At 26.7% G+C, this 27,581-nt stretch overlaps 1 protein-coding gene across 1 annotated transcript; it reads left to right on the top strand.

The window, feature by feature from the left end:
* Positions 1 to 193: 193 nt before the first annotated feature.
* On the top strand, positions 194 to 27,335 carry LOC129959177 (protein SERAC1-like). Its single transcript, XM_056072000.1, has 14 exons — positions 194 to 212; positions 1,807 to 1,888; positions 2,216 to 2,331; positions 2,930 to 3,085; positions 6,184 to 6,302; positions 8,311 to 8,430; positions 10,421 to 10,703; positions 11,921 to 12,074; positions 14,571 to 14,769; positions 15,927 to 16,027; positions 17,572 to 17,669; positions 22,430 to 22,618; positions 23,706 to 23,846; positions 27,145 to 27,335. Exons 2-14 carry the CDS (start codon positions 1,851 to 1,853, stop codon positions 27,333 to 27,335), a joined length of 1,905 nt encoding a protein of 634 aa, XP_055927975.1. The 5' UTR covers positions 194 to 212; positions 1,807 to 1,850.
* Positions 27,336 to 27,581: the final 246 nt, after the last annotated feature.

The raw sequence follows: 27,581 nt of genomic DNA on the forward strand, positions 1-27,581 counted from the left end.
CTTCAGATATACCCTATAGCACAGGAGTGGATGCTAATGCCCTCTGATATAAATGGATTTATTTAACACGCTGTAATTATTTATGCGTCGTTTAATTTTATTTTTTCACCTGCCCGGCCGTCCTCGATTTTAAGCAAAGCATCAATTTATTTTAAACTGACTATTTAAATCAAAGGATCACTGGTAAAGCCTGTATTTTCATGTAGCATATGGTAGGAAAAGAAAACATTTGCTCAGCGGTGTGAATAAAATTGTCCGTCATAAAATTCCTTTTCATATAATTACGCTCGTTTAAAAAAAATTTGTTTGCAGCGTACTTAAATGAAAGTATGTTTATAACTTCATGATTGCCATACACTGTGTCTTCGTTTATTATTATTTAATTTTTCGAAAGATCTTGTTCTATGTAAGCTAGTATTAAAAAATACCGTGCAATATTCTACATAGTAATTATGAATTTATTTAAAATAATAGATTGATAAAAACCGGTATGTTCAATAATACTGTTGATAAAATGTTAATATTATTTTATAATATTAATAGTAATACCGTTGATATTATTGTAAATCGGTAATTGATGTTTTTATTAATTAGATGTGATCTTGAAAGTTATGTTTGCATAAATTAAAAGAAGATATGAATTTAAAAATACAGTTGAGAAGAATTTTTAGGACTTTAGCTGAGTATATATAAAACAAAAAATTTCATTCTTCAATAAATTGCACTAAAAATAATGAATATTTTTCTTCCATTCAAATAAAGAATTAAATCTTGATTGTATATTTTCAAAATAAAAAAAAATAAGATAATTATTTACTGTAAAAATTTTCAGGCATTTAACTATCCTTTGGGGTGGCAATATAATTATGAATTATTTGTCATTGACCATGTTCAATCCTGTATATTTATTTCAAAATACATAAAATAAAATCTTCATAATAATGAAAAAATAATAAATGACTTAATGTTATATGCTGCAATAAATGATTAGGTATACTTGATGATATATTAATAATATAAAGTAATAAAAGAATACTCTTGCTGATGTTAAAATGTAATTACAATTGTTTTTAATATAAACTAGTATATTCAATCCTTCACCTTGGTTATTTTTCCTTTCATGCATTTTCAATTTAAATATGTTAAATGAAAATAATGACTCCTTAAAATTTATGACTGGCATATTATTCATTTTGTCTTTTTCAGCCAAAAAAATTAATGAAATGCTTGAGTAAATTTGAATGGGGGAGGGGATATTTAGATATGTTTTTAGAATTTTCTGATTTAAATTTACATTAATAACACATATATCAAATAAGCATTTAGGGCATTTGATGGGTAACCAAATTCTAACCTAATTTGATTCTAACCAAATCTATCAAAACTCGTAAAACTAATTAATATAGTGAGAAATTTAAGAAAAGTTTGACACAATGATGATTTTTCATCTTAAAAACATTAGAACTTCATTCACTGCCATGTACTGGATTCTCCTGTATGACCCATCTGGTATGCTTTAAGTGAGCAGCTTGAGTATGATCATTTAGTGGAATCTGTTGTTCAATTTATGGCTTCTGAACAGTATATTCTATTATGATTGATTGATTATTGGTTGATTTCTATATTAAGTAGCATTTATGACAAATATATGATCATTAATAAAAATATTTTTTATACTGCCTAGTATAAATCATTGCAAGATAAATCTGCTATTAATTATAGATTAGTAATTTTAGTAGTTGTTTGCTATTATTAAGATTTAAGAATCATTTGTGATAAACTAAAATTTTGAAATCTCTTTTGCAGGAATAATTTTTTATGGTGGCATATATATATATTTTTTTTCAGTCATGTGGGAAAAGGTTCTTTGGCCCTGTGGAATAATTGGGTAATCATTGAATTTCATACTTATATTGAACAAACTGGAATAACATGTAATACTAATACTTATTTATACTCATTAGATAATTACTCTTAAAATGTTTTATCTCGTATATTTTATTTAAGTTTCTGTTTAGTAGTTGCAACAATTTGCACTGCTAAACTAAAAATAAAATGCCTTCAGATGTGTCATATATTTTTTTGAAAATGGTTCCTTATTTTTTAAATCATTGTTATTATGCATGTTTTTATTTAAAAAAAAAAAAAGAGTTATAACTGTTTTAGCATTCTATAAAATATTTTGATACGGTTTATGTTTGTTATTTTGATTTAGTGGCTGTTATGTTATATGGTCTTATAAAGATACAACTCATCATCCCCATTCTGCCTTTCAAGAAAAAACATTGAAAAAAGAAAATACTTCTAATGGGCCAAATCTAAACAATTTTAGTATGTATTGAAAATATTTTCTGCATAATTCTTTATCTGTGTGTTTCATTTTGAATACTTTAATGTTGTAATTTTTTCTAACCGCACCTGACTTTATCATTTATGTTTTCACTTTATGGCCCTTTATCATTTATGTTAAATATTAAAATCATTTAAAACTTTTAAAAATGTGGAGGGACTTTATTTTTCACTTTATGGCCCTTTATCATTTGTTTATTATTACATAAAAGAAGTTTTTGTCTGTTTAATTAAAAATTATTTAAGTTTATTTTCTATTACATAAAAGCTAATTGAATCATAATTGCAATTTTGAAGTTGATCATTGATATATGTTTCTTATAAACTTTTTATAATATTTCTAAATATTACTTATATTTTTATCTATATTAAAATAATATTTTTAATTAGTTCTTTGAAAACTCCTTTCACAAATTATTTATTACCATAATTACAAAAAAAATATGAAAATATCCTTGCTTTTAAAATTTATTTAGAGTGCTTGAAATTATCAACAAGTGTTTTCATTATTTTCATTTATATAGTAATTTATAATTGTTTTTTATAATAAATGTTGATTGTGTTAACCATCCTTTTATAGATGAGAGTGCATATATAGATGTAGAATCTAGTTTGCTTCCAAGTATTCAAAATAGTTACAATGGGTATTGGAATCTTCTTATACTGGCAAAATCAAAGAAACAAAGTGTTCGACATAGAGCAGTTAGATTACTTTCACAATTAACGAACTTGGACAGTATGTATAAAAAATATAATTGAAATGATTTTTTAAAGATTGTATTTAATTAATAATCAATTTGATTTCTATTAACTTCAATCTTGTGACATTTCCAATGACTTTAAAAAGTTTATTCTAATATAATTTTATTTTAGTTTTAAAATTGGATCCTATCGTTTGTTAAGCCTTCTGATTAGATCAAATTGCTACAAATTACATCAAAAGGAAAGATTACACTGCTTTTTTTTCTATCACTAAACTATTAGGTCATCTTGTTGCTGTTCGTTTTTGAGTTTTAGCCAGTGGGAAAATAATTGAATTATTCAAATTTGTAAGAGATTTCATGAATAACACCTACCATAAACATTTGGTGTATGCCACCCAAGTAAAAAAAAAAAAAAAAAAAAAAAAAAAATGACATCATTTTAACACATCTGAGTGTCAGCCACATTTGCTTCATCCATCAGTTTAATGCTGTTAGGGGAACTCATCTTCAGTGTTAAATTTGAAACTGTTAAGTTTCTATTTTATATGTTTTATTTTATATGGTATCCAACTTGAAGGGATCTGGTTTCTGAAACTTTTCATGTGAACCAAAGTACAGAATTTTAGTATTATATCTTAAGTTTACTCGGTCTGAATTCAGATTTACGGCTTCTTAATATGATATTTTTTCCTCTCTCTTCTACACAATAATTTTGCCTTTTTAAGCAAAGTTATGGGTTTTGTTTGAATATTTTAATATCTTATACCATGATTGTTGTACATTGTTGTTTTATGACAAAACTCTAATTTTAAAAGTCTAAATTTTTATTTCAATGAAGATTCATCATATGTATCAAGCTGGTGCATCTATGTGAGTTCAGTATTTTAGCATGGCATTGAATTTTGAAGAATGTTTATGGATTATGTGTCATTTGTTTCAATAGATCATAGTCAATATTTTTGTGATAGCTTTCAAGGAGCTTCATAACAGAATGCTTCAATACTCTTGCATCAGACTACACAAAATCTGAATGTATATAATCATGGAAACAAATCCTAAATTTTTAATTGAACCACAAAGCAATTTTAATGAAATTGGGGCTATTTAAGTAACTGATAAAAATTGAAGAGAATCCTCGAATTTTTGTAGCTTCTAAACTACAAACAAAAACTACTTCTTCTACTGTTTCTTATTCTGAATAGGAATACTAACCATTATACTAGATACTGTAGTCCTCTGCAAAATTTTAAATTTACTTCATTATAATTATATTCTTTTGTACAAATTAATAAATTCATAAATTTCATTTCTGAATTATATTCTTTTCTGTAGAAAGCATTAAATTAGGTGTATGTTTCAGTTTTTAGAAGTTGTGAAAAAAGAAAAAAAGGCTGTAGAAATCTTAGAAGAATAGCTTGAAATTCCTGTTAATTCCCTTCCCCATTTTTTTTTTTTTTTTTTTTTTTTTGAAAATTTTGAGCTACATTATTATAGATATATATAATAAAAATTGTTTAATACTGTAGATAAGAGGTTGTTTAAAAGGCAAATTATTGGTTTTAATTAGACAGTTTGTTGTTTGTTTTTGATTCCTTATGGATATTTAAAAATGATTAAACAATATATATATATATATATAATCTTTTCAAATTCACAAATATAAATTAATATTAAACATTTATTTTAATTTGTGCATTGTATATACTTGTCAGATTTGTAATTATAAATGTATGAAAATAGTGCTTAAAAATATTACAAAATCAAGTATCATAAAGTGTTGTATGTTACTAATTATTATTGTATATCATATATGTTTTAATGGGAAAATATTGTAACTTGATTAATGATTTGTTTGAACTGGACTGGTTTATTACTTTCCTCTAAAATTTAGTAATGTTCAGAGTTCATTACAAATGCCATAGTGAATTGTATTCTATATGATTTGTTAAATTTCGTATGGGAATTTTGTGGTGTCCTGCTTTATATATATATATATATATATATATATATATATATATATATATATATATATATATATATATATATATATATATATATATCATTTTCTTCAAAAGGGACGGATAGATGTGGAAGAGCATGGAAGACAAAATTAATTTCATAAGTTCACTAACATTCTAATTCAAAATAGTAAATTGAATTGATCAAAAAGGACCATAGGCCTTTATAAAAATTTATTGGCTTGTAGTTTTAATGTTTGACTGAAAGCTGGCTGAAAGGCAAGCTCACCAAAGAAAAAGCAATATTTGATTATGTAAAATGAAGATAAAATACTTCACATTAATCAACAAATATAAATCATGGACTGCTGATGACGGGAAAAGATAATTTTCAGTGATGGAACTTGTTTATTTTCACATGGTTTTATTCCAAATGTTGTTAGATAGAGTGACTTAGAAATATTAAGACCTGAAAATATCAAGCAAATCATAAAATAATCCCTAAAAAATATGTAGGATTTTTTTTTTGTGGCAAATAACATTGGAAGTTTAATTCCTGTTCAAAGTTTTATTAATTGATCCAACTATTTAAGATTGCAACATGGTTCCATTCTCGCAAACTTTCGGTGAGACATTACAGCATGACCCCATGTCATAATTACAAATGGTCAAGACTTTCATGCTGAAAAATAAAATGAATTTGCTAAATTGACCTAGAAATTCGTTAGATTTAAATCCAATATGAAACTTATGGGTTATTTTGAAGAGGCATATTGATAAAAATGTACTGTACAACCAAAGAATGGTGATAACAAATGCAGTAAAAATTTTATTCGTTATTGATGTGGAAAGTTTAGTAATGTGCACGAAATTAATGGAATCAACGCCAAAACGAATTGAAGAGGTAATTTCTGCTAAAGGAAGGCATGCTTTGTCCTAATACTGGGATTTATCTGTCTATATAAAAGCATACTATTTGAAAAAGTATTTTTCTAATTTGTGTCAGTTTATTTACTCAATGTAATATATATTTCATCCCTGTTTGTTGACTCTAGTTACATTTATGAAAATCTTTATTTTATATTAATAATAATTCAATACATACTAAGTATACATACTGAAGTTTTATAATTTTTTAAATATTTAATTGTTGCTTTTTTGAAATATTTTAGAATGGCAGTATATGATGATTGCTCAAGCTTCTGATTTATACACTGCTGTTGGTTTAGCAAGATCACCTAATGCCAATGCATCATACTTCCTTTCACCACCCTTTAAAATATTAAATACAGTATGTATATTGATACATTTACATATTTTATTTTCTTATGCCTGTGGAAAGAAAAGAAGATAGAAGTATGTCTAAATGAATAAAGCTTTTGAAGTGGAAGATATTTGAGTGTTTTTCAGTCAGAAATAACCATGCAAGTGAATTAATGCTTCAATATTTTGTGCCATACATGGAGACAGAATTAAATGAGTAGAAATGAATTTTTTTTTTTTTTTTTTTTAAATCTGAGACAAGTTCTTTTAATGTTCATTTTTTTTTTTAATTTATGCTGCATGCATGAGTAAATTTTTAGATTTTTTTTTTAATGTGGCTATTGATTTTGTTCATTCAACTTCATTCTATTTATTTACTTTTATTTTATTGTCATAATTATTGAAGATATTATGTTGTTTTCTCTTATTGCTGTTGCCTAACTTTGAAATATATGATGATGATTCAAGTTATAATTATTCAAAATTATTATTTTCTTATTGAGAGTTGTATTAGCTGTCTTTCTAAACTTTTCTTAAAAAATTATTATACTTTAAGGGTATTTTTAGCAATAATGATTTTTTTAAATAAAATATTATAAATGTTATTTGAAAAATTACCTAATTTTAGCTATCTCAGAAATTTTTTCAGCTTTATTGTTTCAGCAAGAAGTGAAGGTAAATAATGATGAATTATTCGGTTTTGTTTTCTGGCAGCCATATTAGGTAAAATAGTTATCTAATTGTAACAATACAAAATCTTATTAATTTACTATTTTTTTTTTATTTTGAAATTCTAGACGGGAGATGGGGAGAGGGTATTTAGTTTGTATGGTTCTCTCTTATAATTTACCATTGATAGGAAATATAAAGCATTCTTTGATATGTTTATTACTCTTTAATGCGATTGCTTTTAGGAAAATGAAAGGTATGAGTTTACTCATCGATTATTATTTTTTCTCTTTAAAGTTGGAAAAAAGGTTGCTTTTATTTAAAATTTTTAAAGCCATTTCAAATTGACTGACATTTTTATAATGAAGGCATAGAGTGAAAGCAGCAAAGTTCACATCTGTTAGAAGGAAGGCAGTAAAAACTAAAATAAATAATTAAAAAAATCATATTTGATAAGGGTGAAGTTTTGTCGGTTTCTTTAAATGAGTTCTGTTGCTCTTTTATTTACAAAAGGAAATATTTTGTCATATGTATTAAAATGAGTTATAAAATGCCAGTATAAAAAGTATACCTTCAGATTAAAAAATGCTTTATTTAGTGTTACCAATTATTATCTGCTGTTTACATTGGTGAACTAGTGATCACAGCAAGTTTCCTTGAACTGAAGAAGGTGGGAAACATAACGAAAAAAGCGGCTTAACATTCTCAGATCAAAGAACATTGTATTGTTACCGCCTTTTCATATCCGATTTAACATTCTTTGTTAATTATTTGTTGAAAATTATCTTTTTGAAAAAAAAATCTTTTTTTCGTATATATTTACGTTTCGTTACGTTTTTTATATATATTGAATGCTTGAATTAATTAATGTTGCTCATTTTTTAAAGAAAAATCAATAAGAATTGACATTAATGTGTTGTAAACAGATCGTCTTAATTAAAGTTCTGTAAAATAAAGCTGTAGGCCAAAATTTGTTTTTAAAAGAAACTCCATAAAATATATTATTATTCATTAAAATAAGTTGCATTGTATTAGAATTTTTTTTTTTAATTCATTTTCATTTATGGATTTTTTTTTTTTTTTTTACATAATTAGTCTTACAAAATACTTTTCATACCACTATTCTTGTTATTTCCTTTGATTGCATCTGATTATAGTAATAGACTTTGTACACAGTATAATTTTTCAAATTTCAATAGAAAAATAACATCAATTGAAAATATTATAACTCGTAGAATATGAGCATGTTTGTGAATAAGAAACAGTGAAAATATTTGTTTTTAAATCAGCATTTTTACTACCTCACCTCGACTCTCTCTCCCTCTCCTTGTCCTTCTCTACATTACCAACTTTTTCATTTATTTTAGGAAAGTTTGAGAGAAGAATTGTTCCAGTTGTTGCTGTCTTTATCCTTCCTAGAGGCTGATATCTGTATCGACATTTTAGCTAAACGTGCTAAATGTCTTGCACAACAACTTTTAAAAAAGGTAAGTTAATATTTACTCATATGCTGGAAATTTTTTTCCTAGTATTTTTGAACCAAAACAGTTTATTCAGATTTGCATGTTCACTTTGTATATTATTTCTTTCTCTTTTTCATTTAAACTCACAACAAGGAAAGCCAACTTGTTATGCATACTTAATAATTTAATTTAAGTGATAGTAAATTTGATAATTAATGTGCCAGACAAATTTTTCACTGACATTCAAATTCAGCTGACTACTACACATCCAAAAAAATTTTAATGTTTATATTTTATTAATTTATCATGAAATGCTGAAATCGATCTTCAGCATTGTCATGTAGTTTTTTTTAGTAATTAGTAAAAACTGTAAAACATATTTTTTTAATAGAATACATTCTTTAGAGATTTTATTTTTTTACAATATTTGTTGTCTGCAAATTAGGAATTGCAATAATACATATGCACATGTTCAACCACTACTATTTTACTGATAGTAGTCATGTTTATTAAGCAGCTCTTTCCCTGTTAGTTCCGTTGTTATTGTGGTTATTTGAGGCTACATTTCAGATATATATATAAAATCGCAACCTCCGTTTTAAAATTAAAAAAGAAACTGAATACATGATATGCACAAAAGATTGAGAATTTTTTGTTATAACTAGATTTTGTTGAAATATTTTTTAATTTAAAATTATTTTTTCAGTGATTTTTATTTGCGAATATTGACACACTTTGAAAGAAAGCATTGTGAAAATTTCCATTACTTTTTTATCAATATATACTACATTGTTTGGAAAAATTGACACATTGTCACCTTGAAAGAATGCAGCTATTTAAAGAATATTAATAATCGCATCCATATTTTAACCTAACATATCTACATATTGAAAAAATACAATAAATCAATCTTTTATTCTAGTTGTCAGTTACTAATTGCTATAGCAGCATATCTGGAAATTTTGGTGTCTATTTTTATAAATAAAAATAAATCCCTCTTTTGCAATCAGCAATTTCAAGTGGTTAAATAGTATTTTACCTATTCCTCCTCTTTAAAATGGCCATTCCTGAGCAGCTGGACTACTTGTTTCTGTCTTTTGCACTTATAAAATTGAAAAACTTCACTCTTTTTAGGAATAATTTTAAGTTATTAGAAATTATAAATATAAATTATTGCTAAATAGTATTCTCTCATGTTTAAAGAAATTGATGCTTTATCTTGTTTCCAAAAGTAACGTCAAATACTTGTCTGCCATTTTTTATTTTTAAGATTAAAATTAGTATCAGAGTATTAATATTATCATTTTTTTATTAATTAGAAATTTGTCTTATTATGGAATACAGTCTTTTCTTATTTGTATTTCTTAGTCATGCATTCTCTCTTTTGATTTCTGTTTTAATGAAGGTGCATTTTATTATGAATCTGCTTTGAAAAAGAAACCAATTGATGTTATTTCAATTCGAGCAATGATTTTAAAATGTGTTAAGTTAAATGCATTATTATATGCAGAACAGTTTATTATATCTTAATATATAAATTTGCTTGAGTTCGTAGTGGTTCTTAGACTTGAGAATAATTTTTGTTTTTGAATTTTATTGCATTTCGTATAACAGTATGATAATTTTTGTAAGCAAACTTTTTCTATAGTGGAAGAGACAAAAAGTTTTATAAACAAAAAGGGTTGGTTAATGTGTTGTCTGTGCTTGTTTAAATTTTTGACTTATTTTAATACTTTTTACTGCAAATCTTATCAGTTTTTCAGTCTGTTATTTTATAGCAGTTTGAAAGAAATGAAAATATTTTTGAAATAAAATTTAATAGTGAGAAAAAAAAGATTTGTGAAAGATGTGCATTTTATGACATACATATTGAGATTGATTTAATTAATCCTGAATTTTGTTTTAATCATGTTACAGATTGAATTAAAAATTTATTAAAAAAGATTTTTAAACATTAATTATTTATTGATTTATTCTCTTACTATATATTACTTATATATTATTTTAAAAATAGAAAGAAGACTGGAATTCTGAGTTGGAAGACTCTTACAGAATTTATCATACTGAACGTAAGAAGAAGATATCAATTACTTTTGATAAGTTAAGTTTGCAGACTCTCCTTGGTTATTCTTCAAAGAAATCACATAGACTTTTAATGTTTGAAAAAGGAATACTAAAGATATTACTCTCTGTCGTAAAGCTTCATGGGGAGGACCCAGAATTTCAAAGTATCATTGCACAAATCCTTGCAAATTTAGCCTTAGAAGAAAAATTTGCAAATGCTCTTCATGTCACAGGTAGCACTTCTTGAATTTTTAAATTCTTATGTTTATTTGTACTTCTTTACTTCTTGTTTTTCTCCTTTTTTTTTTTTTTTTTTTTTTTTTACATTCAAATGTTGAGCCTTTTTAAAATAACTTCCCAGGAAAACTGGTTCATGAGAATAAATCATATGTCGCCTTGAGGATGAAAATATTGCCAAGAGGTTAAAAGAAACGGAATATTTTCCAATCGCATAACTATAAAGTAAAGCACCAGACCTCAAAGACAATAACTTTAACTCTATCTCTAGCTGGCATATTTTCCTTCGATTCATTTTCTGTCTTGTATACGGCCGGTTATATTTTTGTTAGTTTTATTTTCTGTGGCATTTTATTTATTTATTTTTTGTTTGAAAAATAAGCATAAAGAAAAATTCTTATACAGCGAATTTCAAATTACAAGTCATTGTATTTGCTGTAAATTCTAACAAGAACATGGCTGCTCATTGTTTCTCTGTAAATCCTCCATCCAATACAACATTAGTCAACAATTTGAAAATAAAACAACTTATTTTCATAAAAATTATGACAGTCAATTTAAACTTTTCTTAAATTTAAGAAATATAAACTATAGAAATAAAAAAATTCTATATTTGGTGGTATTTATCGATTTATTGCTTGCCTGGGTAATTAATATGCACCTACGAATGATTAACGAATCCATATATAAGTCAATCCCCATAGTTATTTTTAATGTTTGTTTTGACTAATTAAGTATCTTCAGTTTCTTCAAGATTTTATATTTGAAATCAGGCGTTTTATTTTAACTAGAATGCTTTACTCGTTTTCATTACAGTAGAACTTGAATCAATTTAAAAAAAAAAAACTGATGAAACTATTTCTCTTGATTGGAATTATTATTGATATGCATTTTGTATTTATTAATGATTTTTTTTAAATTTGCTTTTATATGTTTTGACTAGAAAAATTCAAACTGGAGGTATTTTGTTTAAATATTTATAGCTCACTTGATTAATGGATTCATACTTCATATTCTAAAACTTATTTTAGAATATGAAAAGTATGAAGCAAATAAAACTTCTTCCAAATTTCTGCTACAAAAAAATTAAGTTTAATAAAAATGAATAAATTACACAAATAAATAGCTTTTTGCTCATATATATTATTCCATTATATGCATATAATTTCAACATTGTATGCTGTTTTTTTAAATGCAAAAATTTATATTATAGGTTGGATTGGAATTCTTGCATTATGGTCTAAATCTCCATGTATTGAAGTTAGTTTACCTGCAGCAAAGGCACTTGCTAATTTAGATAAAGATGACTTTCATCACTCATTTTATGATAGTGGAATATATCTTCTGCATCCACTTATTCGAACACGGCAAGTATTTTATTTAAATGGTCAATGAATTTAGAGTTAAAATTCTAATACATTTAACCAAAATGAGAATATTATGAGTGTTTGCTTTATCTATTGAAATTCAATGCAGTTGGTAAATATATTTATAAATTGAAGATAATTAAAAAATAAGCTTTGTTGTTTCTGATATGACTTAGAATTTGTAGTAACTAGGAAAACGCTTTCACTTTGTCCTGAGTAGTGTATTTTTAGAGAACAAAAATACGAACTTGAAATTAACTAAAAGAATAAATTGTAAAATTATGAAAGGATCATTTATCATGGTCATTTTCTCACTATACTATTGTCTTTAGTGCTAGATCTCTTGTTGTATGTATGATTTAAGAAAATATATTTAGGAACAGCTATATAAATACAAAGAAAGAAATGTAAAACTATTGGATTGTTTAAAATTACCATTAGTGAATAAAAAAAGAACAAAAAAAAATTTCATATTATATGTGAAAAAATAAATAAACAACTATATCGTTTGTCTTTGTAAATTGCATCACAGCCTCTTCACTTGGTGTTCATGCTGATTAATTGCTAAATCAAAATTTTGAAATTGAGCAAAATTAGTATTTTTTAAGAAATGCAAAATATAAGACTTATGCAGAATATCTGCTCGGAAAAAATTAATTAATTAAAATGAATAAATTACATTAATAAATATTAGTGGCTCCCAAAATTGAGTATACACTATACTCTTTCTTCTTTAATTTTATTCTTTTTGATCTTAGCATTCCTATTTATGGCTAATATTTATAAAAACGCCAAAAAAGAAAACAAAATAAAATAAAAGTATTAGGCTAAAGAACAAAAGGGAGGAATCAATAATATTTTTATTACAGTAATTTTTATGTCAAAGTTACAAATTCCAAAGTCACAAAATTGAGTATACATCTAGCAAAATCTGTCAACAAAAAGAGAAAAAGATAAATTAATATTCTGCTCATGCTCTTTTGCATTTAGAACAACTTGTAAACGGTGTGGCTTTGAGTTAACCACAGTTTGAGTTTTTAGCCGGATATTTTCGACCATTCTTCTTGTAATACTCTTTTTAAGTGTTCCTTGCCCCTAATATCGTGTTTTTGAACTTATTTTCCTAATTGTGCCCACAAATTTTCAATCACATTGAGATCTGGAGATTGAGGAGGGGTGTACAATTGCATTTTACAATTATACAACAACCATAACTTAATTATTTTAGCTCTATGTTTCGAGTCATTATCTTGTTGAAATACAAAATTTGACCTTAAACCCAAATTCTGGGCACCTTGTTTTAAATTGTTCTTCAATATATCCAAATATTTAATTTTGTCCATGATTCCATCAATGAAAACTAAATTTCCCACTCCTATTACAGACATACAGCCCCATACAAGAAGTGAACCACCTCCATGTTTGACAGATGGATTTGTGTTTTTAGGAAGAAGTTCAGAAATGGGATTTCTCCAAACATAACATCGACCATCACTACCAAAAACATTGAACTTACTTTCGTCACTGAATATTACTTGATTCCGGAAGTCAGGAGGCTTTGAAATATGACTTTTAGCAAATGAAATTCTTTTCTCTCGATTAACTTTGGAAATTAATATTTTTGTTCTAGCTACGCGACCATTATAATTTGCTTTTCAGATTACTCTTCAAATTGTTTCTGCAGAAACACGCTTTCCAATTGTTCTTGAAGTAGATGTAGCAATTTTTGTAGCACTCAACTTAGGATTGTTTGCTACCACTCGAATGACTCTTCTCTTGGTCGTGGCACTGAGGATTTCTTTTTTTCCTCTTCCAGGTTTATTAACAATTTGTCCATATATTTTATACTTCTGGATAATTTTTTGAAAGCATCCGTGACTGCGTTGAATTTCCATAGCAATTTCTCGTAGAGATTTACCATCTTCAGACAATCGAATAACAAGTTTCCAAATTTCAACATTTGTTTCATTTCTGGAGATCATTATGGTAACCAAAACGTTTGTTTTCACTTGGAAATCAATAATTTCCAATTAAAGTAACTAAACTATTTTACTTATTCATTTGAAAATGAGTAGTTGCAGTCAAGTCTCGTATTTTATAAGGTGTATACTCAATTTTGTGACTTTGAAATTTGTAACTTTGACATAAAAATTACTGTAATAAAAATATTATTGATTCCTCCATTTTTTTTTTAATTTTTTTTTGCCTAATACTTTTGTTAATTTATATTTTATTGCTCTTATAAATATTAGCCATAAATAAGAATGTTAAGATCAAAAAGAATAAAATTAAAGAAGAAAGAGTATAGTGTATACTCAATTTTGGGAGCCACTGCATATATATATTATTTAATATAGAGAATATCAAAGATAGCTGGAAGTCGATTGTTTTGTATTTTGTTTTCCTAGTCGAAAAAATTGTTTCTTTTATGGTATATTAAAAATATTGTTGTAAATAATATTTATATGTGTATTCATAGAATATTTCTTTTTGAAGTAAAAAGGAGTTTTGTGCTGATATCATATTTGTGCATGGGATGCTTGGTGCTACATTTTGGACATGGCGACAACATGATAGCATGAAGAATTTCTGTAATAAAGATAAACAAGAAGAAAACAATTTAAATTTAGCAAAAAGTGACATGTTAAAAGGAAATTATTGTAATTCTCCCTTATACACATTTTGTTGGCCCAAGGTAAGTAAACGCTATGAATTTTTAAAGTAAAATTTTCTCAATATTATATCTTTTAGATATTTTATATGTAATCTTAATTTGCTATTTACAGATCTTCTAGTTTCTAAAACATCTTAATATTTGTGTTTTTATGTTATTTTCCTTTTTTTCATATTAAAATTCTTGAAATTTTCATTAGGTAGTTTGTGGCTGTTAAATATCTTGAATTATCAATAGGATAATTTTGTCATACAAAGAAAAACCATGCTGGCAGCATATCAGTTACATTGTCTTTCATTTTTAAGAGCTATTTCTTTTTCTTGCCTAAATTGAGTGATTGAATTTAGAATTTATGGAGTGTCAAAAATTTTAATTCTGTTTGCCTCCTTTCCCTCAAAGTACTCATTTCAGTTTTTTTTTTTTTTTTTTTTTTTTTTTTTCCCCTCTCTGTCCATTTTTGTATACACATTTTTAACGGATTTTTTAATAAAATAAGAGTTAGACAGAAGCATCATTGTCTTTAATTAAAATTTAATTTTGAATTATTTTTTAATTTAGAATATATTTGCTGTAACTGTAGCATACTATCATTATTTTTATAATATTTATTAAATTTCTAAGAAGCTTTTATAGTGTGTGCTGTAAAGTTAATGTTAAAATAAGTAAAATGAAAAATATTGTGTACATGCATTAGATTCCTTTCATAATAATTATAAAAATTGGTTAGTTTTGCATTTTTTCTTGATAATTTTTAGTCAAAAATATGTTTTTATATGAACGTTACCCTAACATAAAACATTCTTTATGCTAGTTTGTTGATTTATCCTAAAGTAATTATTCTTATAAAATTTTAAATCATAAATAAAATATAGGGTGAAGAATAAATAATGCTTTTTATATATTTCGTTTGCACAAGATCATTTCCCTATCAACTAATTTAATGATGAATGTAATTATTATTCTCTGGATAATGTAACAAAATGAATCAGTGGAATTATTTGAGCTACTTCTGTATTAGTAAAAGAATTGCTAAACTTATTTAAATATAAAATTTAAATCCAAATTAATTGAATGTGAATGAAATGAGATTCTTTGCAGAAAGTAATATAAAAATTGTTTTTAATCAGCTCACATAATAAAATATTATTTCCTTTTTTTTTACATGTAAAATCTATCAGGATTGGCTGGCCATTGATTTTCCTGATGCTCGTTTTATATCTGTTGATTACAGCACTTGCATTAGCAAGTGGAAGGCTAATTGTGCTGACCAGGAAGAAAAGTATGGTACCTTATGATATCATACTCTGTTGAAAGTATGAACCTTATTTCAGATAGTACTGTTTATGAATTTGTTTGATTGCTTACAAAAATTCTTTGGATCTTGCAATTTTAAGCTGTGTTAAATATGTTATATTTAATTTCTGGTCAAACGGTTTTCATATTGGATGGATTTATCGGTTTTCAAATAGAATCTACATAACTCTGATTATTTTCCATTTTCTAGAGATCTTGTGTACTCTAAAAAAATCGGATTATAACTATAAGGTGATTTTATTGTTAGTCATTTATCTCTAAATATAAAACTATTTAAAATTGTTATTTCTTGTTCATTTTACAGAATGTATAACTAAATTAATTTCTTCATAGGATCTTTTATTTGTGCCATAATAGTATTTGAGTGACACAAATGAAATTTTCCCTATCACATTTATAATTGCATCAAGCCATATAGAATTGCATCATCCAACAATATAATGAATTACTTTTTGAAATATTGAAATTAATAAATATCTTAATGCTAAGGAAAATATAAAGTTAAGTGAGTAAATAAAATTTCAATATGGAAATAAAAAGAAAAATATGTATTAAGTGTAAAAGTGAGGACTGAACATCCTTGGGGGTATTTACATATATTTTATCAGCAAAGGCATTTATTTAATTTAGCATTTGCAGCTAATGTCCTTCATCCAGATCATAATAAATGATTTGCTTCATGTAAAATAATACTAAGATATTATTCAAAATTGATAGAAAGATCTCAGTTTATTGCTTAAAATCGATATAATATGACCTTCATTATATAACTTCGTGATTTTAGGCATCAAGGACATGACCAGATCAAAGAAATTAGTATTTAAAGCTTTCATGACAAAATCGAACAAAGTTGGTAATTTTGTTTTTGAAAGAAATTTCTTTGTACTATACTCATTTGCTATTTAATCCAAACTACATAACTTAAAATAATCACACACACACACACACACACACACACACACACACACACACACACACAAAAAAAAAAAAAAAAAAACCCTCTGTTTCAAAATATTATTTTGAGGTTGATATAAATCAATTATAATGTTTAAGAACCAATTTCAAAATGTTTTAAAATCAGACTTGGAAAATGCCACATGATTAAAAGATTTTTCTTCCTTTTGGAAAATATCACTGCTTGAAATTAGAGCTCATATCTATATTAAAATAGAAATAAAAATAAAGATTTTTATTTTATTTTTATTTAAAAATCTTCAATACTCTGCTGTTTAAATAATATGTAATTTGCATTATGTCAAATGACAATTTTCCCCCTTATTTCTTTTAGTAGTGTGTGTGTGTGTGTGTGTGTGTGTGTGTGTGTGTGTGTGTGTGTGTGTGTGTGTGTGTGTGTGTGTGTGTGTGTGTGTGCGTGCGTGTGCGTGTGTGTGAGAGAGAATTCTGTTGAAATTTGTTCTAAAAGCTGTTAAACAACTGAAATTTGATGAAAAGTTTTATTTTATTTATAATTCTTAAGAGTAGTTATTTTTAATGTTGTTGTGTTCTTAGGGACAGTTTACATGCCAAAGCGAAGTATTTAATAGATAAGCTATTACTTTCAAATATTGGTGAAAGGCCTATTGTATGGATTACACATTCTATGGGTGGTAAGTTTTTTTTTTTTTTTAAGTCTTATTGGTTGTAATGTTTCTTATAATGTATCTAAGGTACCCAATTCACGTGAATGTCTTTTTCACATATAATAGAATAAGTAATGATTGCAGTAGTAGATGAAGTTGTCTGCATCTAAATTTGTTGCAATACATAGAAATTTAATTTGAGAGTATTTTTTTAAACTCCAGAAAAATCTCTCAATTTTCCCCCCTTAAGTGAAATTGGCTGTTTTTATAACTAAAGTATTTTTATATCTAAAATTTGAAATAAATTATAAAAAAGATATTCTTATTTATTGTTGATTATTTTACCTTGAAAAATAATAAGATTGGATTATCACCAATGTATTTGTGATGGGGGAGGGGGTCCAAAAATATATTTCATTTATCAGTGTTTGATTTGAAAATCTGATCTTAAAAGTAACATATAAAATTATTATGTTTTAAAATATTTAACTAGTAGAAACGTTCTTTGCTTCTTACAAGAATAATGACAAATTAAATACATTCATATTGACAGAATTTTTAAACAATCGTCTTGAAGAAGTTAACTAAATAGATAGGTCGTGAATATGCAGGGTAACCCAAATAAGTGGAACAAGCATTTACTTTCTTAACTATTTTAATTAGCCATATACTTCCCATTGTAAAGTCTCATCATATAAGGTACACAAAAGTATGAAAATAACTTTGTAGAGGATGATATTAAAAAGTTACTAAATTTTTAAACTGCCTCCGTATTGGAAAAAGTGTCAAAGACTAAGATGGTTTTCTTACAATTCTTTATAAGTATATAAAGTTTTATGTTTCTATCGATAAAATTTGCTCAAATATTGAAAGGCAGACTACTTTTCCATATCTGATTGGTGTTTGAGCAAGACTATCATTGTAATTTTCAGGGATACTGTAAATATCATGAAATATTAAAAGAACAGAATCAGAAAATAATAAAGAATTTATTAACTTTAATTAAAGTTAAAAAAATAGTTGGATAATATACTAATTGAAGTGCTTAAAAACTTATTCAAAGTATCTATACAAAACTGCATTCTTTAACAATACTTGTGCATATGCTGACTAGTGACATAAGGACAGTCATTTTGAATTCATTTGCAAAAATCTACAGAGCACGTACTACCGAAGCCAATTAATCCCTTAGTTCAAATATTATTCCAATCAAAGGTAACTGAATATACCAATCACCCTTCCGCATGCTAATGTATGAAATTTAACTAACCAGAGTTTCTTAAAATTCCACATCAAACATCTATAGAAAATTGCCACTAATGAAGAAATTATTTCTAACTAGTTTAAGGCAAGATTCGTTTGTTCAAATTACATTTCTCAGAATGTAAATATTTGATTTTCTTAAGATGGGCACAATTATAAAATTCTAGACGTGGATCGTGTAATTGTATTTTTAAGTGTTGGAACAATTCATGGACTCCGTGAATGCTGTATGGGTGCCGTATATTATATTGAAATAATCTCTGCACTATTGGTTTAGGAATGTTGAGTTCTGTTCTGGCTGTTTGCATACTAGCATGAGGGTAACTTGAAAAATAAGCCAAAATTTCAATTTCTGTATAACACCTCATTCTTTACGGGAAAATAAGATTCCTATAGTTTGTAATCACTAAATTTCTGTAAACACACATACTAGAAGGATGCAACGAATTCAAAAAACAACGCTTGTATTTTTCTGCAACTGCCAGCATTGCCACTACCTGCAGAATAAATCGTCAGAATATCCAAATGTTCCTTATTATTAAAATTTGTCGGGGTTTTTTTTGGGGGGTGGGTGGGTGAATAAACAAATGCGAGCAAAGAATTTTATTTCTTGCTTGACATGCCAGTATTTCTTTGAGATATCTTAAATGTTCAGTTACTAAAATTTCTTTTCCCTTCTTTATAAAGTCGAAATTGTAAGCTGTCAACTAATCAAAGTGAACAACTTTATGGGTGATTAGGAAATTTCTTTGAAATCATGATGATTGGATGATATTCTATTTGACAAATATTTGCATATGACAGTCTTTTTTTTTTTATGAAATAAATTTCCTTTTTTAAAATAAGTATTTTCATCAAAATGTGTGTGATATACTTCTAAATTTAAAAACAAGCATATCTCTTCAAATTTTATAAATGAAAATTTTATAGACAGTATATAGAGGAATGTAAGTGAAACATTTTACTAATTGAGTCTTTTACACTATGGGGGAGGTATAACATTTAATTTTTTACTGTCGACCTCCACAAATATCATATTGTTTTGATATAATTGTCCACCTTATTTAATGAAACTTTGTAATTGGAAGTATATGTCCAGGATGCAATGTTTATGGAAAGCTTGTTCCACTGTTTCGAAACTCCCTGTTTAATATTTAGCAAGTGGGTACCAAATTTAAGAATATTTCATTAATAAATTGTGAGGGGGGAATCCCAACTTGAGGAAAGAATTATGCCAAGTAGACGAAAAATAATACAATATATTTATTGCAAGAAAATGTGAAAGTAATTATAAGAGCATAAATGAAAAAATACTAACAGTCTCATAAGCTGTTTCTTCAAAACCGTAGTAGACATCATGTTGTTGAAAGCAGGATCAGATTATGCATGTGTTTCATCTTATAAAAATTAGATACTATTTTGTGTTATATTTATTGATGATTGTTACATCTGTTCAGAAAGATCAGTAGAATGGCCATCAATAGGATGGAGGAAGAAAATGACATCTTCTTCCAGTTATGATCATACGTAGTCAGTGATAGATTATCGTCATTGTACTATCAGATTGCAACTGCAGTATATGGCTTAGCATTTTTATACTTAAATAATCTTCCAACTATCTGGTATCATGGATTTTGATATAGACGTAAGCATTATAGGTATTAGGAAAGAGGGAAGTGTCTTAGAAATTGTTAGATATGCCTCAGACTATTTAGAAGCGAAGTCACTGTTCGAAACAATTCTTGTATGTAATGCGACTTCAGAATTTAATTATTGTTTGAATTTGCTCAGTGGTTCCAATCAGTTACGGCCATCCTCGCGAATGCTTTATTATTCTTTTAAAGCAATACCTATTAAGACCCATACAATATTCCGACTTCTAACTCCGTTCTTTTTTCCAATTTGAAGGGTGCTTCATTTAAATTCATTGAAATTCTCATAACTTTGCCTCTTTTTCCAGCGAGTCATTCAATATATCTTTTGTCTATATTCAAACATTTTTTTTAGAAAAATCATCTTTTTTAGGCACTTCATATTGTGAACTACAGGAATAATATGCGATTATCCATTTTGCATTCAGCTGAGGGCAATTCTTTTAACCAAATTATTTTAATGCTGACACTCGGTTATTTAGATAGATTAAAAGAAAAAAAATAAAGTATCATTTGTAGATCTCTTATTCAATGTTTGTGTGCGTTGGAATCCGATTTTCTGCTAGTGTGCATTTTTATAGGAATAATCCACATTTCTATTCAGAATATTAATGATATTTATGGAGATAACTCAATTAGTAATTTGTGTCAATTGTATGTTGTAGTCATTTAAGCGTCGTCAGTAGAATCATTTGTAGAAAATACTATTCTTTAATTGAATTCTAAATAGTAACTTATTTCATTTGCTTTATCTATTTTAGGGCCAGAAATTCATTGAATTTTGATCTATATTTTCCAAATTTGTATTAAAACAAATTATATATAAATAGCTTTAGTCTAGTTTTATTAACATCAAAATTTTGCAAGTGAGGTTACTAATAGGGAGAATTAAAATGCCGTGGGATCTCTTCTAAAAAGATTTATTTTTGACATTGTGAAGAATCAAACTATTGAACAAAATAATAAAAATCAAGGAATTTATGGTTTAAAAACAGTGCGTTTCAATATCTGTGCAATATATGTTTAGAATAATGTGTGATTTTAGTAAAATAAAGGAAGTGTGCATTAAAAAAAATTTTTTTTTACTCATACTTGATATCCTAAAACAGTCTAATCTTCTTTAAGAAGTACTTCTATACCTTTACAGTATTTTCTAAAAATAGTGTAGAAGTAAAAAAATACCTTATACTCACATATATTATTATTTTTTTAAATATTAACTTAAAGACATTAACATTTTTAAAAGTACATTGAAGTTTTCTGATATTCAGATATTCAATTCTTACTATCTCAGTACTTCAAAAATGTGTAGTAGCTATTAGTTCAATAGAAATAGCAAAGTTTCTTATGCTGTTATATGATGCTTTTTGAACATGAAGAGTTACAGATTCAGTATCCGATTCTACTTAATATTTATCATGTATATGAGCTTCTTCATTGGCGCAAGATATTGTACGATATCTCCTTTTTGTTAAATTTTCAAAATTCCGAACAATATCGTAAAGATACTGAGCCTTTTCAACTAATAGAGTTGGTGCACGCAGAAAAATTAGCTAAATATGCTGTCAAAGGTCAAACGCACTCCAACTAGTGTGACATCATCCTTGCCATCCGACATTCATTGTCACAAATTAGCCTCAGTAAGATTCAAAACATGGCAATTAATGAAGCTGAAAACAGAGCTTCTGCTTTTATATTTCAAACATAAATATTTGTTGATAGTAAATAAAATGGCAAGTATGATAATATAACAGATTATTTCTGTTTGCCATTTGGGAGCTCCTCACTCTATATGTATATATTTGTAACTTTTATTACAGTTTATTTTATTTAAAAATTAATTCATAATATAATGATTTAATTATATTTCAGGTCTTCTTGTGAAGCAAATTCTAATGCTAGCCGAAGCAAGTACTGAAAAAAAAACCAATTCGATTGCAAAGAAAACCATCGGATTAATTTTTTTTAGTGTGCCACATAAAGGTAGTGATTTGGCAAAGCTTTTTCAATCAGTTCCTTACATCTTACAACCATCGACTGATATGGAACAACTTCAAAAAGGTTGATCTTTCTTTTAAATTAGTATTAGTTAATGAACTTATAATTTAGCCTTTTCTAATTATATATATTATTAGTTGCTCTTAGCGACTAGCAAGCTCACCAGGATTATTGTGTCTGCAATATTTTAATGACTTCTAGTTTGCATAACTTCATCTGAATATTCTCCCTGCAAAAAGTTTTTTAAATAAGTCATCTCACCTAACGTTTGATCTTTAATTTGAAACGGAAAATAATTTAAAATGTGATAACCCATTGACTTCCCAGCTGAATTAAAACATATTCGTAAAATATATAAGGGTAATAAATGAAATCATTCAACAGCAAAGATTTTTTTATGTATTACCAAATATACTACATGATTTTTGTTTAATGATTCAGTAAACAATTTAGAGCTGTACAGTAAGAAAGAAAAGCATCAAACTTAATGATGATATACTTTTATACATCTAATTATTTTACGGAAAAGAACCCTAATGTTAAAAAATGTATAAATTATTAAAATTTTAATTATTATCTACTTTTGAGAATTTAAATTTTGTAATTACCATAAAAGAAACCTAGATTGAAACCATGCTTATTAAAAGTATAAAACGTACTCCTCAATATGAAAAAATAAACTGAATCTTATTTATTAACCCTAAGAGAAAAATTGAGAATAAAATTTTGTTATTAATAGTACAAATTATTTGGATTTCATACAGAAGGTATTTGAAAGTTAATATATGGAAAGAACTTAAATACTGTTCCAGTTTGTGTTGCAACATATTTCTATGTTTATTAAATAGAATACTGCTCTATGTTTATGTTTAAAATACATTGTAGAACAAAATGTACAGTTTTAGTAATTACGTTTTTCTTTACTCTTGTCTAAATGTAAAGAAATTTAGAATAATTCCTCAAACACTGTTTTTTAAAATCTCGAAGTATTGAGAATACTTTTGTTTACTAAAACAATTTCTTGTATGTCATGTTTTTGTTTCAGCATATGTATTTCTCAATTATTTTTATACTGATACCAAATAATGATTATCTTTTATAGTTGTTTGTTAGGGTTAAATATTATAGGGACATGCTGTTTTTATTTTAGGATCACTAAAACTGCTTTCATTGCATGAGAGATTTAAAAGCTTTGTTGATAAAAACAACATTGCTGTCTTAAGTTTTGGGGAAACAAAAAAATCTAAATGGGGTCTGACATCATCCATGCTAGTTACAGAAGATTCATCTGGTAAGTATTTAACCTAATTACGTAGCATAATGTTTAGATAATTCATACAATGTCTTCATATTATCCAAGCCGAATTTCTATTTACTAGGTGATTTGTTCATTTTATAAATATATAAATACTGTTTTTTTAACAGTTAGTAAAAAATAATTTTATCCTTATTTATTGTGGAATTTTTTTTTAAAATTCCGATATAAATTACTGAAACAAAATTTCTTAAATGGGCACAAAACGAATTTAGCGCAATACTCGTTTTAAAATAGCATTAAACTATTACTTAATTTAACCAAATTAATAAGAATATTAAGTTACTATAAGCAAAAGAATCAAAATAGAATCAAAAAAGAAAATATGAATCCGGCCTGAAGATTTTCTCAAGGGTCGCCCTCAGGCAGGGATTCAAACAAGGGATTTTTTTTCTGTAATGGGTCTGCCTTTCGTCCAACAATATTGATTCCTCATGACCCGAAAATCCCCCGAAATTGAGGTCAAAATCTGTTGTTTGAATCCCTGCCTGAGGGTGACCCTTGAGAAAGTATTCAGGCTGGATTCACACTTTCTTTTTTGATTATTTTTGCTTATATTAACTTAATATTCGTAGTAATTTGGTTAAGTTCATCTGTGTTTTAGTAGTAGCAGCATTATCGCTCTCTAAATACAATTGTATCTTTTTTAGTTTGATTCAGAATTTTTTAGTTTGTTTCAGAAATAAATTTTAATTGATATTTCATAATGTTTGTATTTTTGATTATTTCTTATTACTTAATTTACATCATTACTTTTTCAGCTAATATTACATAATAGAAAATACGTTTGCATAGATATAAATCCTTAAATTTTCAATATATTTTCTAGTATATATAGGAAACGAAATGAATGGAGTCAATGTAAGCTTAAATACGCTACTAAGGGTAAACAGGTTATAAATTCTAATAATCTATCACTTAAACAATGAAAACTATGTACAAATTCACCTCGTTAGTGTGGAATAAAAGTTTGGGTATTGTCCTTGTCATCTGACCATAACAAGGTGAATCCCAAAATACCTTCTATGTTGCTTCAAAGCAGGTCATAAATATAAGTAAATAAATTGAACTATATTCAAGTTCACACATCAGTATTGTTCAATTGACTGATATTTAATGGATATGCAAATGCATTTACCAAAAAGGAGGAGGATGTAAATATTATTTACGTTTTATAAACTGAACGGTTCTGTAATCCAGTGATGTAAGCATAACGTTCTCAGATTGCTACACACGGACAAAATTTTGATTTTTATAATTAACTGGAGGGTGGGTCCCTTTAAAAGAATAGTTTGCTGTTGAGAAATTAGTACTAGAATTCGTGTACATTTATTTTCCAAATAAATAAAATTCTTTCTAAAGACATTTTGCAATCAAGATCATGCTGAGTTTGGGTTTATGGAGCTATCGATCTACAATAGCCTATCTATAGTTATGCTACTGAAAACTCATATCAGACGAATTGATTTTTCATTTTTAACTTTAAAAAAACACTGCATTTTGAAAAATTTAACGATTTACATAAAAATTATACTCAGCTATTGGATATTCTAAAAAGAAATAATATACTTTATTAGTACTACTAAAATGCATTTTAATAATTTTGTTGAATTCTACACTTGGGATGACAACCTTTAAAGTTGATTGTATTTTTATGTGTAAAAATATATTAGAAGTATCCAGAAAGAGAAAGTATTTTTATGATAAAAGTTAGTTAGGATTAATTACTAGTTATTTAGATGATGAAATAAACAAGGTATATGTAAGGTTCCCGATTTGTCTGTGCTTTCTGAAAATAATATATGTTAATTTTAGTGTGTTAAGTCTACACAATAAAGGCTTAGTTAAAAATTATTATAATCCTTGCTGTTCCAGACACAAGATTGTATAAGTAAGTTGAAAGTACAGCTGGTATTTACCCATTTGAAAAAGGAAATGCATTTGGCAACGGCTGATTATATGAAACGAGAAATATCATCATCTATTCAAATTTATTCTTGTTTCAAAAGTTGGCATGTAAGTAAATAAGTTGTGGATTGATGGATATGATTTTGCACTATCCGAAGAGAAATAGCCCTATTTTATGATTTAATGTCGTGAAATATGTGGTATTAAAATTTCTTAGTGCAAAATAAGCAACATTATTAATCAGAAAGGAAAAAAATCTTCGATCATAACTTCCACATATAAAGAAGGCTTTAAATATTTCATTTGTAGCAGCAATAAATAAATAATTTAAGATTTACAACTTAAAAAAGCTAAAAAAAAATAATGTTCACCAGGTTTTGCAGAGACATGTGACTCAAGCAGAACAGTTTGTAGAACCATTATGAAAACACTATTTAACAGCAGATAAATGGAAATATATTCACGAGTTTATTTACTATCGAAAATGAGGAGAAACAATATACAAACTTGGTTTTGGTTTATGATTGTCAAAAGGTTCTCTTACAATGGGAACTTAAAAATGAGAGTAGGAAAGAAATGTTAAAATCAACTTAACATACTATCTAGAAAAAATTTGACATTCGACATTTTCGTAAAAAATTCCACCTCTTTATCTTACATGATTTTCAGAAAGTGAATCTTCATCAAGACATAGCTACAAGCATACTTCGAAAAGTATCACTGTATTCCTTGAAAAAAAAAGATTTATAAAGGTATTGCATTTATATCTTTTCAATATATTCTTTGTCACCTTGATGTTTTACCTATCGAGTAATTTGCCCCGATCTGTTGAAAAAAGCGCTTGCTAAGCGCAAACTCATCACAATAATGGACTTTGAAAGTAATGGAATAAGAACGGAAAATCATAATGCAGATTTATAGTAAAAAAAAAGAAAGAAAGAAAGAACGTTTAAAATACATAAGTAACTCCTTAATAACCCTTTACTCGGCATGATAGATAACGTAGCAACTGTAACGCATTTAGGGGTGATTATATCTTCTGAAAATTGGATTTTTCTAATCAGCTGCCTGTCACAAGGACATTTATCTTCTACCCAGTTGTGCTCAAAGCCAACATTATCAAAAAGTACTTTTAGAAAGTTCACTTAACCACTGTTCAATCACCATGTGCATCTTATGATATGTGTCGATTTGGAACATTTCTACAAGATGTTAAATTAGAAAAACTATCTTATCCTTAATTTTTGTTCAATTAGCTATATTTTTTTCTGTGCTTGAAAATGGAGTTATTTTCATTTAAAGATTCTTGGAGAAGTTTTGACAAGATTTTATAACTTTATGTTCTTACAATTTTTTTTTCCCCCAGATCCAGGCATTGGAGAATACTATGCTGTGCCAGTAGATCACCTGAGTACATGCAAGCCTGAGTCAACTGACTCTAAAGTATATACAAAGACAGTTGAATTTTTAAACCATTGTATTCCACGATCTCCGGATGTGCATCAAAAATACTCAAAACTAGAATTGGAAATTTCTAATATCCTATGTTTTTTTTAGCATTCAATAAATTGATGTATTTCTTAGATTTCTTTCCAATTCAGAAAACAGATTGTTACTTTTAGCATAAATGCTTCGTTATAGCTTATAAATATCTACATATGTTAAATGCTTCTCAATACGATTTAGAAAATAAGTCAAAACATGAGAAATGTAGAACTTACCCTGATTTATGTGAAATAGGTTGTGGCTAAGATGACATCTTGCCAGGTAATATAAATTACAGAAGATGTATAATGCTAATGC

Source organism: Argiope bruennichi, chromosome X1 (genome assembly GCF_947563725.1).
Source record: "Argiope bruennichi chromosome X1, qqArgBrue1.1, whole genome shotgun sequence".
Taxonomy (NCBI): domain Eukaryota; kingdom Metazoa; phylum Arthropoda; class Arachnida; order Araneae; family Araneidae; genus Argiope; species Argiope bruennichi.